Source organism: Macaca nemestrina, chromosome 19 (assembly GCF_043159975.1).
Source record: "Macaca nemestrina isolate mMacNem1 chromosome 19, mMacNem.hap1, whole genome shotgun sequence".
In the NCBI taxonomy this organism is placed as follows: Eukaryota; Metazoa; Chordata; class Mammalia; order Primates; family Cercopithecidae; genus Macaca; species Macaca nemestrina.
This window is the reverse complement of record NC_092143.1, coordinates 81186482-81205500: the sequence shown is the minus strand read 5'-3', so window position 1 is coordinate 81205500 and position 19019 is coordinate 81186482. Positions and strand designations below refer to the sequence as shown.

The window sequence follows — 19019 nt, the reverse complement described above, 5'->3', positions numbered from 1 at the left end:
CCCATGCAATAAAAGGGTATTACAGAACTCCGGCACAAATCGTAGTCAAAGATGGAGACGCGTCAGTGACCCGTTTGTTTTTAATGTATTGTTTTAATGTTTTTGTTTTTAATGTATCCGTGGTTTCCAGTTCCCCTGAGAAAGTGGAAATTACCCATGCTAATAAAGCAAGCGTTCGTGTGAAGACCTAGCTGATGTTCGGCTGGGTTTTAGCCAGCTAGCCAGTCACCCTTTATAAAGCCTGCCAAGTTTGGAGCTTGGGTAATTTTACACGCGGATCTCCACAGATTGTCTGCTTCGGTAGATTACTAAGAAAGTGCGTGGGGGCACTAATTTTTGTGAATTTACTAATAACGTTAAGAACTTTAAAAACCCGGTAGAACGCACCGCAGGAAGCGAGCGTACAGCGCCGGAGCGTCCGGCCAGAATCCCCCTGCGTGCGCGGCCCCCGGCGCCGTCCGTCCCGCAGGCCCCGCCTTTGGCGCTGGGCTCTGACGTCACCACCTGCGCCGCGCACGGTAGAAACAGGAAGTGGGACCAAAACAAAGGAGCGGCGGCCGGGAGCGGAGTTACCTCACCTTCTGTCTCTTCCGCGCACGTCTCAGCCGGGCCGCCGACCCCAAGGAGCCGTCCGACTATGTCCAACATGGAGAAACACCTGTTCAACCTGAAGTTCGCGGCCAAAGAACTGAGCAGGAGTGCCAAAAAATGCGATAAGGAGGAAAAGGCCGAAAAGGCCAAAATCAAAAAGGCCATTCAGAAGGGCAACATGGAAGTTGCGAGGATCCACGCCGAAAATGCCATCCGCCAGAAGAACCAGGCGGTGAATTTCTTAAGAATGAGTGCGCGAGTCGATGCAGTGGCTGCCAGGGTCCAGACGGCGGTGACGATGGGCAAGGTGACCAAGTCGATGGCTGGTGTGGTTAAGTCAATGGATGCGACACTGAAGACCATGAATCTGGAGAAGATTTCTGCCTTGATGGACAAATTCGAGCACCAGTTTGAAACTCTGGACGTCCAGACGCAGCAAATGGAGGACACGATGAGCAGCACGACGACGCTCACCACTCCCCAGAACCAAGTGGATATGCTGCTCCAGGAAATGGCAGACGAGGCGGGCCTCGACCTCAACATGGAGCTGCCGCAGGGGCAGACCGGCTCCGTGGGCACGAGCGTGGCTTCGGCGGAGCAGGATGAACTGTCTCAGAGACTGGCCCGCCTTCGGGATCAAGTGTGACGGCAGAACCCGCTCTGAGGTTTCCTGGCCATAGCCACCCTTCGAAATGCTCTCTGTGTGTCAGAGAGATACTATACCCTAGAAACTCTGAACACGCCAGAATGCTGAAATGCTCTTCTACCTTTGGGTTTACAGTCGTCCCCTCCAGATAAATTAAGAAATTCAGTATTTCTCCACTCTTAGCTGGATTCTAAAGTTCTGTATAGCTCGTAATGATGGTATTTTTATAGCAGCCTTTTAACAGAACTAGTTAATTTGGTGTATATGAATCTTTCTCGAAGATCTGGTCAAAACTGTATTCAGTTTTCTGACTAGAATGATCAGATTGAAGGTGGTTGGTTTTTATTATTGATATTATTTAGTGTGATTGGTAATATCTAGAATGGCAGGCGGTGCATACAAGTTAAAGAGGGGGGAAAGATAAACACCATTCAGTGTATTCGGTAGACTGTGCTATTTCTGTTTATCCTTTGGGTTTTGGTTTTTGTTTTTGCCTTCACAGTGAGACTGCAATTGATCTCATAACGTATGTTATTAATAAATCTCGTCCCATAATTTATACTGAAATTACCTTAGGATATTTTTGCATAATGCTCTCTTACTGCTTACATTCTATACATTTTTCATGTGATAATTGTCTTTGCGTAACTGGGAAAAATGCCGTATGACTTCATTATCTGGAAAAATTAAATTTGTTCGTTTATATTTTCTACTTACTAAATTGAGTTTTTAAAAAGACTTAGAAAGTGTGACATTATACAGTGTCTTTCAAACGAACAAGTTTATAGTTATTTTCCTGTTTCGACACTATTAGACGTCTTATAAATTATGCTAATTAGCACGGCAGTCTTGTTACACACTCTTAACATTGCCAAAGAACTGTTGATTGTTTGAGAAAACCCTGGGACTGTGTGTGTGTAGGTTTTGTTTTGATTTTAACAACCAAAAATAGAAATAAAATTAGAACTGCATTTTAAGTTCTAATTTGCATTTATTAATTTATCCAAAAGCAACAACTCTTTGAAAACCTTGAAAATATAAGCTGGGATGTTTTACTTAGCCATGCAGGTCATTTATGTATACATCCAGCCAGCTGGAAGTCTGAGAATTAAAGAGGTAGGACTGGAAGGAAGGAGAATGCTGGACTCTTTAAGGCTGGAGCCCAGCTGTGCTGCCTGCCGTCTTCTCAGGAATGGCAGTGCGTATTTTTTGGCTGAAAAGTAAAGCATGTAGCCAGCCACCGCTTTCTCATAGCCTGGAAACATGGAGAAAAGCAACTTACTTTTGCCTTGGCAAGTATTCTAACCTAAGTTAATTCAAGTTTTTTTTAACTTACCCTTTCCTTCACTGGAAGATTTTTCCATAAGAGAATTCCGTTGTTTCAGAAAATAATTATAGGGGCCCTCCCAAGTTCTTTGAAAGATTCGTAACCAACTGTTCACTATTATAACATGTGTTCCAGTGTAAATGAGTAAGGAAAAAAACCAGGTGTAACAGGTGTGTGCAGATGAGGAGTGGCCTTCATATTCATTGTATATTTGGATGTTGTTCTGAAGTCTGCTTTGAGGCACACTTGTTGGTTGCCTGCCCAGCATCTTCTCTGAGAACGCCCCTCTTAGAAGGTCGTGTCTCCTATCCTCCATAGGCTTGTGCAGGGCCGTGTGTGAGGACGGCATGAGTCTTAACCCCTCTTTTATTTTATTTATTTTATTTTCGAGATGGAGTCTCGCTCTGTTGCCCAGGCTGGAGTGCCATGGCGCGATCTCGGCTCACTGCAGCCTCCGCCTCCTGGGTTCAAGCGATTCTCCTGCCTCAGCCTCCCGAGTAGCTGGGATTACAGGTGCACACCGCTATGCCTGGCTAATTTTTTTGTATTTTTAGCAGAGACAGAGTTTCACTGTGTTGGCCAGGCTGGTCTTGAACTCCTGACCTCAGGTGATCCTCCCGCCTCAGCCTCCCAAAGTGCTGGGATTACAGGCATGAGCCACTGCACCTGGCCTTAACCCCTCTTTAGATTGGAAAAAATAATCACAACTTTTAAAATAGCTTAGTGTTGAACCCTTTGGTAAACTGAAGACCCTTTTATAATGCAAATATTCCCACCAAAATTAATATATTTTGTGAGATTAAACAATGCTTGTATATGCTTGAACTTTCTTAAAATATGTTCATGTCATACTATTATGAATGTACATTTTTATGAGTCATAAATATTATTTTCAAAAGCACTACAGGCCCATGAATTATTTCCTAACTTTTGCAGTTGATTAAATACTGAAATGTAAATCACAGGAATTTGTCAAATCATTTTAAACTGCATGTTACTGGATGTGAGTGTGCATCCTGTTTTAAAAAATACTTAAGAAAAAAGAATTGCTGGGCACAGTGACTCAAGCCTATAATCCCAGCACTTTGGGAGGCTGAGGCGGGCAGATCACCTGTGGTCAGGAGTTCAAGACTAGCCTGACCAACATGGAGAAACCCCACCTCTATTCAAAATACGAAATTAGCCGGGCGTGGTGGTGTGCACCTGTAATCTCAGCTACTCAGAAGGCTGAGGCAGAAGAATTGCTTGAACCCGGGAGGCAGAGGTTGCGGTGAGCCGAGATTGCGCCATTGCACTCTAACCTGGGTAACAAGAGTGAAACTCTGTCTCAAAAAGAGAAAAAAAAAATTCTGAGGTAGATTTGGTTCAGAAAGCATGGTATTTTTCCAAATTCACCCTCAGTCTTACCACTTAAATTTTTGTTTGGTTAGTATGGCTTTTTCTCGTGTATTTCTAGGATCCCTGGCTTATTTTTGTTGTTGCTGTTTTGAGACGGAGTCTCGCTCTGTCGCCCAGGCTGGAGTGCCACCACGATCTCGGCTCACTGTGGCCTCCACCTCCCAGGTTCAAGCGATCCTCCTGCCTCAGCCCCCAAGTAGCTGGGACTACAGATGCGCACCAACGCACCTGGCTAATTTTTTTTTTTTTCTTCGGTAGAGTCGGGGTTTCACCATGTTGGCCAGGCTTGTCTGGGACTCCTGATCCTCAAGTGATCCACCTGCCTTGGCCTCTCAAAGTGCTGGGATTACAGGCGGGAGCCACCGTGTGCCTGGCCCCCTGGCTTCTTCACCGTAATTGTTTCTTCATGGCCACAATATTCTTTTTCACATTGAAACTTCCCTACGCCAAAGATGGATATAATTTACAAAAGTATCCAACTGAAACACATCAGGGAACTAGTTAATCTTCCATTTAACTACTAGTTATATTTCTTCCTTTCATTTTTCCGCCTTCAAATGCACAATTTCTAACATGGATTTAGAATTGAAAGAAAAAAAGTAGACTGGATTAATACACAAAATACTTTCCTTTACTTTTAGTTTATTTCAGCTCAGGAACCCAGATGATACTGTGTGTGCTACTGGAGAATTTTCTTACTAAAGCTGTTTCTTGCTGAAGGAATGCCAATGTATATGCCTTTTAAATACAGGCAGACTATGAGGCTTGGACACTGTGTGCCTGCCCTGCTGTCTTTGATTTGGAAAAGACTGCTGGGCCGGGTGCAGTGGCTCACGCCTGTAATCCCAGCACTTCGGGAGGCCAAGGCAGGCAAATCACCTGAGGTCGGGAGTTCAAGACCAGCCTGACCAACATGAAGAAACCGCATCTCTACTAAAAATACAAAATTAGCCGGACATGGTGGCGCATGCCTGTAATCCCAGCTACTTGGGAGGCTGAGGCAGGAGAATCGCTTAAACCCAGGAGACAGAGGTTGCAGTGAGCCGAGATCGCGCCGTTGCACTCCAGCCTGTCCGGCCTGGGCAACAAGAGCGAAATTCCATCTCAAAAAAAAAAGACTGCTGAAAATAAGTACCAGTCTGATAAGATAACCTTATTAACTGAGCATAGTATCAGCATCAGCTGGCCAAGCACATTATAAAGTAGAAGGGAGGGACTTCCTCTGCAAAAACACAACATCCTCTTGGCAATTCTGTAGCCAAAGTCCAAAGCAAGATACTTATAGCAAATTATAGCTGCACTCCAGCCTGGGTGACAGCGTGAGACTGTCTCAAAAAAATAAAAACAAATAATTTTTTAAATTCAAAAACATTTTAAGTGACAGTGCAGAGAAAGATTCAGTACAAAACATGCTGGCCATGTGGGGCTTCTTTCTAGAAATTAGAACATGCTTTTGCCCTTAAATGATATTCAGTACAGATAGGTAGATAAAACATACACAGAAAAAGAAAAATGGACAAGGCATATCCAGATGTTTAAAAAAAAATCAAGAACACTTAAGATCAGGACTGTTTACATACTTTACGTTATTTTATATCTCAACCTTTAAAAAGGATTAAATCACAGCATAAGGCAGCATGCCAAGCTCATGGAATTGTGAGACAGTAAGTGCCAGAAGAAAGTGAGGTTGACGTTGTGCTGTGTCATGGCAGTTAGAAGTGACTTCCCAGAGCGGGCAGGGTTTAATCTCAGGTTTCAAATAGGGGGGAGAAAGCAGGGATGACATGGGATCTGAGAGGCCAAAAACTACAGGGAGTTTTGACTGGAGTGGAGGGTTCATGTGATGTAGAAGAGACTGAAGGGGAGACTGGACAGATTGCAAAGGGCTCGAGGCCAGATTAAAAGTGTGGACTTGCCGGGCACGGTGGCTCAAGCCTGTAATCCCAGCACTTTGGGAGGCCGAGATGGGCGGATCACGAGGTCAGGAGATCGAGATCATCCTGTCTAACACGGTGAAACCCCGTCTCTACTAAAAAAAAATACAAAAAACGAGCCGGGCGAGGTGGCGGGCGCCTGTAGTCCCAGCTACTCGGGAGGCTGAGGCAGGAGAATGGCGTGAACCCGAGAGGCGGAGCTTGCAGTGAGCTGAGATCCGGCCACTGCACTCCAGCCTGGGTGACAAAGCAAGACTCTGTCTCAAAAAAAAAAAAAAAAAAAAGTGTGGACTTTACCCTGTGGGAAGGAGAAAGAGCAGGAGTCATGAGAAGAATGGTTCAGGCAGAGATTAGAGCATAAAGCTGGGAGGCGGGGAAAGCCAGGAGGAACACGCTCTTGGATGACGACTCACCAAGAATCGCTGATCACCTGGGACGTGGCTCAGCTGCACATGCTGACGCAGTGGGTCTGCCAGTGACGCTGATATGCCATGAGTCTGGGAACCCCTTTTAAGGAGCAGGGATCTTAACTCTGGCTGTGCATTACAACTGCCTGGTACTTTGTCACCATGTGAGTCGTGTTTTTCTCCACCAGTATGAACTCCTGGGCTCCAGTGATCCTGCTGCCTCAGCCTCCGGAGTACCTGGGATCCATCTGTATATTTATACCTTGTAGATAAATATCATGAATCAAATTTCATTAACACTGGGAAAAGTTTTTTACTTTCTTTGACAGATTTCCAATTGCTATATGTTTTCACAAAAAAAGTAATTTTAAATACATGGAAATTTAGTTGGTACTTCTTTTCTCAGACCCAGTAGTTTAATTACAAAGGCATTTAATAGAATAGTTTTCATCTTTTGGTGACTCTCCTTGTTCCCTCTTCATGATCAATTCCATGGCCATTAAGAATTCTTTGACGCCGACAACAGATGGGATATAAACAGTGAGTTGTTATTTTTGCTAATATCAAACAGAAGGGGGATCTAAATGAAAATGAAAACATTTCTGCAAATATGAGTGTCCTCAGCTGTCACAGGAAATAATGAAAAAAAATCAAAGTAAATTTCTTTTTAACTACTTTCTTATAGTGTCTACAATGCAAGTGATTTTTTACAATGCTAATTTGGTATAGTTTTGCAACTCTGTATCTAATGTTGGAGTGAATAGTCTGCAACGGGTTTTTAGATCTGCTTAATTCTTCCGGTCAGCATGCAGTGGCGTATTTAAGGAGGCAATGTTATAACCCTTTAAAATGTAGTCATATGCGAAATTCTATGTATGATTTGGAAGATCCCTTTAAAATTCTCTCTACGTATGGTAATCACAGAAGCCCCAATTTGAAAAAGTACTTCTGCAACATGCTTGGAAATATGCCAGTTGAAACAAGGATCAAGGCAGAAGGCTGGCAGAAATCTACCACTCTATTATTTATTCCTTAGAAACTCTTTCAAAGAATTGGGGGCATATTCACATTTTGGGGTGCATTTTCACATTTTACTTTCATTGCACAAACTTGAAATGCATGAACTCAGGGCATCAGTAACAATTCAGAAGCAGCTCTTGGAAATGTTCAGTGAGACCTCCCACGTCTCAGATCTCTGAGAATCAGAGCTGGAAGGACTCTGAGTATCCATCTTGGAGGCTGGGGACAGGAGAAGACCCACCAGCCTCATCACTGTCAGCATCTCAACGTCACTGGTCTTTCGTAGTGCACAGGAAGATGCACTCACACGTCCTCTCATCACATCTCTCTAGCACTCCACAGGCATTTTTTGGTTAACCATACTTCATTCTTTCTACTTAGACTAGTTATTATCATCTGAATACATTCACCCACCTACCTCCAACCTATGTGCATCCCATTTTAAATAGATTACTTCCTAAACTCTAACTATAGCCACAGGCTTCATATTTAATGTTCAGTTCCTTCCAGCTCTTTTTTTCATCAGAGCGAATTCATTTCTGTGTCCTCACCCCGGCCCCTGTCAAAAGTCATGACCATTTCTGACTAGAACTGTTGTAGCTCACACGGCCTGTGAGGGAGGCAGGCTTCCCACCCAGAAACCCACCTGAATGTCCAGCCACAGTCCAGAGCTCCCGTCCCACCCCGGCAGAAACTTCTCCTGCCTTCTCACGGATTCCAAGGTCTTTTTGCTCCTTTGTCACTGGATGGTCAGGAACTCAGTGTGTCCTTCCACTGTGCTCTTCACCCCACCACATTCCAGGCCAGCAACCACCATGCCAAAACTGCATTGCACTTTCCAAACCAGGCCTCAGGCAATGGCAGGGAATTCCTGCCTCCAGCCTCCCAAGGTTCTCCAGGTCCCAGAGGGTCCCTTCCCTTTACTCCTTCCCCTCTGGAGCCAGTTCCACACCCTTGGCCAACTCACCAACCTTCACGTGCGCAGTAGCACCTCCCAGGGCTTGCAGCACCTATTCCAAAGACACCAATGGCTGATCAGGGTCCCTTTGGCCTCTCAATAACCCTGTCACCTGGCCATATCTCTGCAGAGCCGGAAGCAGTTGACATTCTTTTTTTATTTATATATATATATATATATATATATATTTTTTTTTTTTTTTTTTTTTTTTTGAGGCAGAGTCTCACTCTGTCGCCCAGGCTGGAGTGCAGTGGCGTGATCTCGGCTCACTACAACCTCTGCCTCCTGGGTTCAAGTGATCCTCCTGCCTCAGCCTCCCAACTAGCTGGGATTACAGGCGCACACCACCATACGTGGCTACTTTTTGTATTTTTAGTAGAGACAGGGTTTCACAATGTTGACCAGGTTGGTCTTGAACTCGTGACTGCAGGCGATCCACCCACCTTGGCCTCCCAAAGTGCTGGGATTAAAGGTATGAGCCACTGCACCCGGCCGACATTCTTTCATGACTGCACACCAGACAATGCAGTCACAGACACCACTCCCGTAACCTGTTTCCCTTGGATTCCAGGGAAATGACTCATTCATGACAGTTGAGGTCACAGTTGCCCCCACTGCTTCCTATCCCTATGAAAGGCCATCCCAAACACCAGCAGATCCACTCCTGCCCTTTGTGTATTCTGCTTCTGGGTTACTTGCCCTGGGGGTGTCAAACCCAGGTTCATGGATGAAGGCTGCCAAAATGTCATCCCATGGCCAGGCCTCAGTTCTGGCCACTAGGGACTGTCTCTAGCTTTCCAAAAGGAAGGAGTTACGACGGCCAAGGAAATGACGCAGTCTTACTGTCTTTGGCCAAGTCGTTCCTAAAATGGACCCCTTTTGACCTCTGTAGGGAAGGAAAAAGAACTTCCCTCTTTCCTATTAGGTTCTGTAGCTGAGTGAACCAACAAAGACGGATCGGCCGGAGGAAAGCACACACGTTCTATTTAACATTTTTACAAGCACACGGGAACCTGAGTGAACCAACAAAGACGGATCGGCCGGAGGAAAGCACACACGTTCTATTTAACATTTTTACACGCACACGGGAACCTGAGTGAACCAACAAAGACGGATCGGCCGGAGGAAAGCACACACGTTCTATTTAACATTTTTACACGCACACGGGAACCTGAGTGAACCAACAAAGACGGATCAACCGGAGGAAAGCACACACATTCTATTTAACATTTTTACATGCACACGGGAACTTTCATAAGAAAAATGAAGACCCAAAGAAGCCGTCGGGACTGAGAGCTAATATACCCTTGTAACAAAAGATGATAAACGTATGGAGAAGTGACAAAGGAGAAAGGTTCAGGTTTCTAGGGGCAGTCATTGGGGGGCAGTGACTAATGAAAGACGAGGGTTATTTTGGTGGGTTTGTACAGATCCGGTTCGGGGTGGACTCCCAGCCCCCGGTGATACAAACATTCTCCTCTTCCTGGCCCAGGGCAGACGTTTCTTACGGGAAATTTCCTGACCCGCTGTTTGGGACAGAGCGGGAGGTCAGCCCGCCGGCCCTGCATCCGAGGCTTCCCAAGTGCCCTCAGCTGCAGTTAGTCAACATGCCGAAGGGCACATTTTGGGGTGGCGTTCTGCGTTCTGAACCCTTTCGTCTCCCTCTTGCCCACACTGAGGTTCACAGGCACCTGCAGAGGAGCTGGTGCAGGAGGATGGGGAGGTGGGGAGGCAGCATCCCCTCGGCTGCGTGAAACGCTCATGGGCACATGGCTGCTGCTTCCACCTACCCAGACACAGAGCCAGCCAACTGGCATGGCAGGCAGCGAGCCAGCACAGCCTCCAGGCCATCCATCCTAGCTCCTCAGTACCAGGGCCTCCCATCAACGCCAGCGCCAACAGAGAGCCTGGACCGCCCCAACCCCTCCCTCCTGCTCGCTCTCCTTCTTCCTTCTAGAGCCCCTGCTGCCCCTGTCTCCAGAATTGTCCTCTGCTCGCCAGTTAACCCATCCCCAACGCTTGTTCGTCCCCAGGAGGCCCAGCCTCTCAGCGCTCGATGGTCACCTGTCCCAACCGCGGAAGGAGAAGGGGACAGAGGACACTGGTTCATTCCACCATATTTACTGGGGCCGGGCCGGCACTAGGTGCTGGGGACTCCCAGGTGGACACGACAGAAACCTGCCCTGAGGGCCTCGCATGTTAGTGGAGGAGACAAATAACAACAGATCGACCAAGACTCAGTGGGAAACGTGCAGCCTGGATAGATGCCTTGGTAAAGCCAGGCTGACACAGAGAGGGCGGGGGAGGCCTGTGCAGGGGCCATGGTCACTCGGGAGAGGGAGCTCGGCGGCCTCCCAGCGGAAGAGCTGGAGACACGGCCTGGAAGAGGGTCATCACCCCAGAGCGCGGTGCACAGCTTTCCTAGGCTCTCGCCCTGCCTTGTGTGGGACACAGAGGGCGCCGGGCAGATCTGACACCCACAGGCGTCGCCGGGTTTGCCGACACACACACTCACACACACACACTCACATTCTTGCTCTCGCACACTTTCCACACATACTCTCACACCCTTACACTCACTTTTACACATTTCCTCTCGCACACCACATAGTCGCTCTCCACACTCAGTCACTCTTACACATATTCACACAGTCATACACACACACACACACACAACTTCTGTATTTGATTAGGAACCTACACTAAAGGAACATCTGTCACCTTCCATGTTTTGTTTACATTGCAACACATTCTTATACTTAGCCTTGGAAGGGAGGCTCCATGCTGTCTCCCAGTTTCTGAGTAGCCCCACCCCCAGCCCTGTGGCAGTGGAGAAGAGAGGGGAGAGAAGGCAACATTAAAAAAAAAAAAGAAGAAGAATGCAGTTCTCCGTCCCTGGGCCAAGAATGTTGCATTATCTAGACTGATACAAATTCAGGAAACAAAGTAAGAACTCACTTCAGCTTCTTGGCCTGCCCCATCCTTGCTGTACTTGGGTGAAATGTCCCATTAATTTCCCCCCAACCCCAGGAAAAAGTGACCTGAGAACAGGCCTCAACCCTTGCTGGCTTTCTTTGCAGCTTCCTGGAAAGAATCGACAGCGTCAGCTTGGTTGACTACACACCCACAGACCAGGTATGTGGAATTAGGGTCCCCCACCGCGCACCAGAAACTGTGAGATTCATTTCCAATATGATTTAACGATTATTTCAGAATGGATTAAGGAAAAATCCCTCAGATACCTACTTTTTGCACATCGTTTGTACTGCCCTGGGTGTGTGCATGGATTGGTCATCAAACCTTGTGCCTTGCTCCCCTGACTCTGGCACTTAAGTGGTTATGAAAATTGCCAGTATGCAAATGAGTGTATCTGCAGACAAGGAACATGCTGCTCCTGTTCCTCCTGGAGCTGTCCTCAGGCAAGCAAAGTCTTTGCTTCCTGGTTTCATAAACTATGCCCATTCTGTTTGGGCCCCGGGCCTGGGGAGTCCCGTATCACAGCGAACTTTCCAGGTGTGACCCAGAGCATCCCCTTTGGGTTGAGTCAGAAAAAAGCACTCCACCTTTTTTTTTTTTTTTTTTTTCTTTTTTTTTTTTGTCTTTTTGAGATGGAGTCTTGCTCTGTCACCCAGGCTGGAGTGCAATGGCGCAATCTCTGCTCACTGCAACCTCCGCCTCCCAGGTTCAAGCTATTCTCCTGCCTCAGCCACCCAAGTAGCTGGGATTACAGGTACCTGCCACCTCGCCCAGCTAATTTTTGTATTTTCAGTGGAGACAGGGTTTTGCCATGTTGGCCAGACTAGTCTCAAACTCCTGACCTCAAGTGACCCACCTGCCTTGGCCTCCCAAAGTGCTGGGATTATAGCCGTGAGCCACTGTGCCCAGCCCACTCCACCAATTTTTAAATAGCAGAGAGGGAATCGTGCCCCTTCGACCCTCAGGCAGCTGCAGAGACTTGGAGAGCCCCTGGATTGATCAATTCAGGAGCCTTCAGGTGCTTCTAGAGCCAGTGAACCCCAAGGAAGTTAGAGGAGTCTCTCTGTTCAAACCACACTCTCCAAACTTCCCCCAGAGTCTGTATTCCCTGCAAGGCCTTGGCCCTGGGCCCCCAAGGTGGAAAGTCTGAGGCCTGAGCTTCTGTCTCTCCCATAAAGTTTCTCTCTCTCAGGCTGATCCTGAGAGTTTGAAATTATCTGACAAAGCAATGGAGGCTTCCTCGTCTTGAGTCAGTCCCTCAACTAACTCACCTGTCCTAAACAGTTCTCATTATACTAAAATGGGAGGACCACCTCCCATGTTCCAGAATTATTACAGAGTGGCTGCTTCCTTAAAAGCACATGGATTTGGTGGTCAGAAAAAAAAAAAAAAACCCTGACATCTGCCAAATGTGCCAGGGATGCCAGCTTTGCGAGGCTGCATGGCTTTCTCGTCCCCTCGGGGTACCACATCTTTTACCTTGGAGGAAATAGAAATGTGCAGGGAAGAGAGAATAAATGAAATCAACTAGCATCCGGTTCATAAGGCTGAAGACTTCTGAGTGCAGAGTTACACTTCCTTTGGTTTCCCACCCAAGCCATCGTGAGTCTCACCCAAGCCAACAGAGCACTGGCAGGGGGGTCCCTCTGGAATGCTGATGCCCTGACTGTGGTTGTCAGGTATATGTCAGTAAGATTCTTTGAGACATGAGTTTTTTTAAGTTTTAAAACAAATAGAGAGTTATCAGGTCTCTCAGGGCCAAACCAACACATTAACTGTGGCTTTCTCTGGAGGATAAAACAACATTCGTCTGAGTTCTTTTTTTTTTTTTTTTTTTTTTTGAGACGGAGTCTCACTTGTCACCCAGGCTGGAATGCAATGGCACGATCTCAGCTCCCTGCAACCTCTGCCTCCCAGGTTCAAGCGATTCTCCTGCCTCCGCTTCCCAAGTAGCTGGGATTACAGGTGCCTGTGACCACACCTGGCTAATTTGTTTTTTCGTATTTTTAGTAGAGATAGGGTTTCACCATGTTGGCCGGGCTGGTCTCAAACTCCTGACCTCAGGTGATCTGCCTGCCTCAGTCTCCCAAAGTGCTGGGATTATGGGTGTGAGTCACCAGGCTTAGCCAATTTTAGTTCTTAATTATTATTGTTTCCTGTACAGTGGAACAAATTATTTGAAAAATATTGCTGATGTATAGTTATACCAGGGCTTTACTTTGAAGAAGAACAGTCATGTAACCCAGCTTGCTTCCCTCTTCTTGTTCCCAGGACCTCCTCAGATGCAGAGTTCTGACATCTGGGATTTTTGAGACACGATTCCAAGTGGACAAAGTGAACTTTCAGTGAGTATGTCGCTAAGAGCCGCGTGGCCCAGGGCCTCATGAAGTCCCAGAGCCGAAGGGTTTGAGGTTTAAGGGGCTTCATTCCTGAATGTGCATGGCTGCCCTTTCAGGTAAGGGCAGCTGGGGTGAAATTCTAACTCTAGCAAGACTTGAAGTGTTGATTTTACTGCCTACTTTAAAGCAGAAATGGGGACACCGGAAAGGAAGGCAGTGTCTGCCTCAGTTGTAGATTTGATTGGCTCTTTTTTTAGATCAGGAGACTCATGAAATTTTGATCTTCCAGATGCACAGTCCCAGTTTGAGAACTGAAATGAGCAGTTCATGTGTGTCTCCAGCCCATCTCTTGGGTTGCCCAAGTGCAAACTTGGCCAAATGAGCTTACTTTCTTCATTTCTCTCCCTCATGATAAGACGTTAATTCTCCAGCCACAAAGCTCTTTTTGTCCCCATAGCTGTGACCCTAGTCCTGCTCCATCACTTCCCCAGCCCCTAGACTCTCTCAGCAGGGCCCTGGCTGGTCTCCTGTCCCCTGGCTTACCCATTTCAGTCACCCTACTCAGTGCCACGAAATGAATCTTCCCATAGCATGGCCTGGATCGTGCTATTCCTCTGCTGAAAAAGGTTCGGGGCTCACTACTGCCTGTGCACCCTATGACCCAAGCCCTCCACCTGTGACCAGCCCCATCCCCAGCCCTGCTTTGTCACCTGCCACCTGCCTCACCAGGCTAGGCTGCTGTGAGGACCCTTCCAGTTCTCCCAGCTTTTCCTGCCGCCATGCCTCTATTCATCTTGTCCTCTGAGCCTCAGATGCCACCTGGGCTAAGCAAACCCCACAAATCTATCAAAGCTTCCTTCAGGCCAGGCATAGTGGCTCATGCCTGTCATCTCAGCACTTTGGGAGGCCAAGGCAGTAGGATTGCTTGAGACCAGGTGTTCAAGACCAGCCTGGGCAACATAGCGAGAATCTGTCTCTACCAAAAAAAAAAAAATTAGCCAAGCTTGATGGCGTACACCTGTGGTCCTAGCTACTCAGGAGGCTGAGGTGGGAGGATCTCGTAAGACCAGGAATTCAAGGCAGCAGTGGGCCATGATTAGGCCATTTCACTCCAGTCTGGGTGTCTCTAAAAAAAAAAAAAAAGAAGCATCCAAGCGTCCCTCAAATCTCAGCCCATGGTGACCCCTTAGAATTCCCGTCGCATCTACTATGCAGCCAGTGATGGCATTCTGCCCTATACCTTGCCCAGTCACCCTCAGCATGTCCAACTCGACTCTAAGGGACCTCAAGGGTGAGGTCCCTTAGAGCAAGAGTTTCATGATTTTCAATGTGTTCTGAGACTCCTGCAGTGCCTGACCTCTCCCCAGTGCACAGGTCACAGGCACCTACTTCCAGATTTCCCAAGAACCATTCACACGGCCAGTGTCAGGCTGGAGAAAAGCCGCTACGTCCGTCTCTGCTGTGAGGCGCACAGTGCGGTGTGGAGTTGGCATGACGTGCGGTTTTGCCCACATCAGAACCACGTCCCTGGCATAGTGGAATTATTAACAGTGAAGCTGTATCTCACATTCGTGATTTTGTTTGAAAGGATTCTGCTCATCAGCTCATCCATTTTCATCAAGTACCTCAGCGTGCCCCACGTGTGCTAATGCAAAGCGTACAGATTAAATTCTAATAGGATCAGCAACATACCCACCCAGGACAAAACAGTCTAGCCCGTGTGGTCCTAGGGCACATGCACTGTGTTTAGGGAGGGGAGAAATCTCAGAGCCAGGGACGCCTGCAAAGGTTGGAAGGATCCAGCAGAATCTGGGTAGGTACAGAAACTCTCCCAGGGAGAAATGGCTTAGGCCACAGGGTGCGGTGAGCAGGGGCTGTGAGAAGAGGGGCCTGGGCCTGGGCTGATGACGTGCAGGATGCAGCTGAGAAACTCAGAGAACTGGCTGAGGCCGCCTTGGCTGGGCAAGACCAGGAAGCAGCTCGGGCTGGGCAGAGCAGCCTGAACTGAATCCAGGCGTGATCCAGACCCAGTGCAGGTCACCAGGCAGAGGTGGCTAGAGATAAGATGCATGTAGTGTAGACAGATCAGCAAGGAGCCTTTCTCAATTCTCCAGGGGAGGGGACACAGTGTCCCAAGAGCTGGAGCAAATCATAGGAAAGATCTGCCCTGGGCACTTAGCTCATACTCAGAGAGGCATGAGTGTCTGAGCAAGTAACCTCTTGCATTACTGAGCTAGTGACCACTGGATTTATTAAGGACCTACTGTGGGACCTCAGACACTGCCGGCTGCTGTCTGCTCCATCTCTCACCCCTGTAGCCCCACTGTGGGGTGACTGAGGAGGGACTGCGGCTGAGAGAGGTGGAGCCACTTGTATTCCAGGATCACACAGGGAGTGATGGTGCAGGCCAGCCAGTGACCCGAGCCTGACTCAAGACCCATGTGTGAACGCTGGAAGCTGCTGATAGCCAAAGAGGAAAGCAAGCACGTGTGCGGTTGTTCCCTGCTTTCCCCAAATAATTGTGTTCCTCTTGCTCTTCCACAGCATGTTTGATGTTGGCGGCCAGAGGGATGAGAGGAGAAAATGGATCCAGTGCTTTAATGGTGATTTTTTTTATGCTCTCTCAAGAAAATGGGAGTGAATTCTAACACTCAGCATTGCTGTGCTTAACTGTTTTTGAATTAGATGATCTCTAACTAGTATGTAAAGCATAGCATTTTATAAATTATGATGCTCCTTCCTTAGATACTAATCTCATTTAAAAAAGCATTTAAGGGCCAGGCGCCATGGCTCATGCCTGTAATCCCAGCACCTTGGGAGGCCAAGGAGGGCGGATAAGCTGAAGTCAGGAGTTCGAGACCAGCCTGGCCAATGTGGAGAAACCAGAGCTCTATTAAAAATACAAAAATTAGCCAAGTGTGGTGGCTCATGCCTGTAATCCCAGCATTTTGGGAGGCTAGGGTGGGTGGATCACCTGAGGTCAGGAGTTCAAGACCAGCCTGACCAACATGGTGAAACCCCGTCTCTACTAAAAATGCAAAAATTAGCCAGGTGTTGTCGTGCACGCCTGTAATCCCAGCTACTCGGGAGGCTGAGGCAGGAGAATCGCCTGAACCCAGGAGACGGAGGTTGCAGTGAGCCAAGATTGTGCCATTGTACTCCAGCCTGGGCAACAAGAGTGAAACTCTGTCTCAGAAAAAAATACAAAAATTAGCCAGGCATGGTGACACATGCCTGTAATCCTAGCTACTAGGGAGGCTGAGGCATGAGAATCACTTGAACCTGGGAGGCAGAAGTTGCAGTGAGCCAAGATCATGCCATTGCACTCCAGCCTGGGAGACAAGAGTGAAACTCCATCTCAAAAAAAAAAAAAAAAAAGCATTTAAGCATCCCAAATTTACGTGCGTCTTTTGGGCTGGGCTTTTCATCAAGTGCGTTACTGAAGCAACCAGTGGTGCGCACGGCGCACGTGCAGGCTGTTCTGTGACTGAATAGTCCTATCACTGAGTGAATATTTTTGTGGAACTGAGTGGCTGCTGCGTGTGTACTTTCTTGCAGCTCCACAGCGAGGGTGTCTAACTGAGGTGCTTTCCTTTTTCTCCCCACCAAGATGTCACGGCTATCATTTACGTCGCAGCCTGCAGTAGCTACAACATGGTGATTCGAGAAGACAATAACACCAACAGGCTGAGAGAGTCCCTCGATCTTTTTGAAAGCATCTGGAACAACAGGTGACAAAAATAACAAATTCAGTCTCACCACTGGATTGCAAATTTTCTTTTGTTAAAAATACGCTCAGGCCAGGTGTTGCGGCTCACACCTGTAATCTCAACACTGGGAGGCCGAGGCAGGTGTGTCACTTGAGCTCAGGAGTTGGAAACCAACCTGGGCAACATGAAGAAACCCTGTCTCTACAAAAAATACAAAGATTAGCCAGGCGTGGTGGTGCACACCTGTAGTCCCAGCTACTCAGGAGCTTGAGGTGGGAGGATCGGTTGAGCCCAGGAGGTGAGGGTTGCAGTGAACTGAGATCACACTACTGCACTCCTGCCTGGGCAACACAGCAAGACCCGGTCTCAAAACACACACACACCTACACCCACACCCCCCACACACACTCTTTACTAAATAAATCCAGAACTGTATGAAATATCTCTTTTAGTTCATCTATTGTATAGACATACTAAAAATGTGGAGTATTTTATTTTACTTTATTATTATTTTTTTTATTTTATTTTGAGACGGAGTCTCGCTGTGTCACCCAGGCTGGAGTGCAGTGGCGCTTTCTCAGCCCACTGCAAGTTCCACCTCCCGGGTTCACGCCATTCTCCTGCCTCAGCCTCCCGAGTTGCTGGGACTACAGGCACCTGCCACCACGCCCGGCTAATTTTTTGTATTTTTAGTAGAGGCGGGGTTTTACCATGTTAGCCAGGATGGTCTTGATCTCCTGACCTCGTGATCCGCCCACCTCGGCCTCCCAAAGTGCTGGGATTACAGGCGTGAGCCACCGCGCCCGGCCAGTGTGGAGTATTCTTTGATGAAGTTCTGATAGTGCTTTGTCAAGAAAATTTAGGTCTCTGTTTTGAAAGCCTAAGATTACATTCAGCCTTCCATATCTTCAGGTTCCATATCTGCAGATTCAACCAACGACAGATTGAAAATATTCAAAAATAAATTTAAGATAGCAATACAACAACAAAAAATAATACAAGATTACAGTGGCTTACACCTGTAATCCCAGCACTTTGGGAGGCTGAGACAGGGGAATTGCTTGAGCTCAGGAGCTGGAGACCAGCCTGGGCAACATGTTGAAACCCCGTCTCTACAAAAAATACAAAAATTCATCAGGCGTGGTGGGGCACACTTGTAGTCCCAGCTACTTGGGAAGCTGAGGCAGGAGGATCACTTGAGCCCAGGAGGCGGAGGTTACAGTGAGCTGAGATCATATCACTGCACTTCAGTCTGGGCAACAGAGGGAGACTCCGTCTCAAAAAACTTAATTAATTAATTAAAATAAAAAATTGAGCAAGGAAAAAAATTGGACTAAAAAATAATAATACAAATAAGCAATACAGTATAACAAGTACTCGCCAGCTTTTACATTGTGATAGGTATGATAGGTAATGTGGAGATGATTTAAGCACATGGGAGGGTGTGCATGGGTTATATGCAAATACTACACCATTTCATACAAGGGAGCCTCCTCAGATTTTGGTTTTCACAGGGAGTCGTAGACCAATCTCCCATGGGTATCAAGGGACGATTATCTAGGGTTCGAAATAGGTTTTGTTTGGTTTTTAAAATTTAGGAGGTACCAGTTTAGGGGCCAGGAACAGTGGCTCATACCTGTAATTCCAGCACTTTGGGAGGCCAAGGCAGGAGGATCACCTGAGATCAGGAGTTCGAGACCAACCTGACCAAAA

The 19019-nt window shown here is 47.3% G+C and overlaps 2 protein-coding genes across 4 annotated transcripts in view; both read left to right on the top strand.

Moving 5' to 3' along the window:
• The window catches only part of LOC105478963 (G protein subunit alpha L), a 201009-nt gene that overhangs the window by 171737 nt on the left and 10253 nt on the right, over window positions 1-19019 (top strand). For all 3 annotated transcript variants that reach the window (XM_024791969.2, XM_071085693.1, XM_071085692.1), the window contains exons 6-9: window positions 11362-11416; window positions 13529-13602; window positions 16141-16199; window positions 17207-17327. In XM_024791969.2, the coding sequence (XP_024647737.2) occupies window positions 11362-11416; window positions 13529-13602; window positions 16141-16199; window positions 17207-17327 (309 nt within the window). The remainder of the gene's footprint in view (window positions 1-11361; window positions 11417-13528; window positions 13603-16140; window positions 16200-17206; window positions 17328-19019) is intronic.
• On the top strand, window positions 512-2208 carry LOC105478906 (charged multivesicular body protein 1B). Its single transcript, XM_011736627.3, has one exon. It carries the CDS (start codon window positions 638-640, stop codon window positions 1235-1237), a length of 600 nt encoding a protein of 199 aa, XP_011734929.1. The 5' UTR covers window positions 512-637; the 3' UTR covers window positions 1238-2208.

Bases quoted from the DNA above. Each gene is read 5' to 3' on its own strand.
- LOC105478906 (XM_011736627.3), top strand. From the start codon at position 638: ATGTCCAACATGGAGAAACACCTGTTCAACCTGAAGTTCGCGGCCAAA.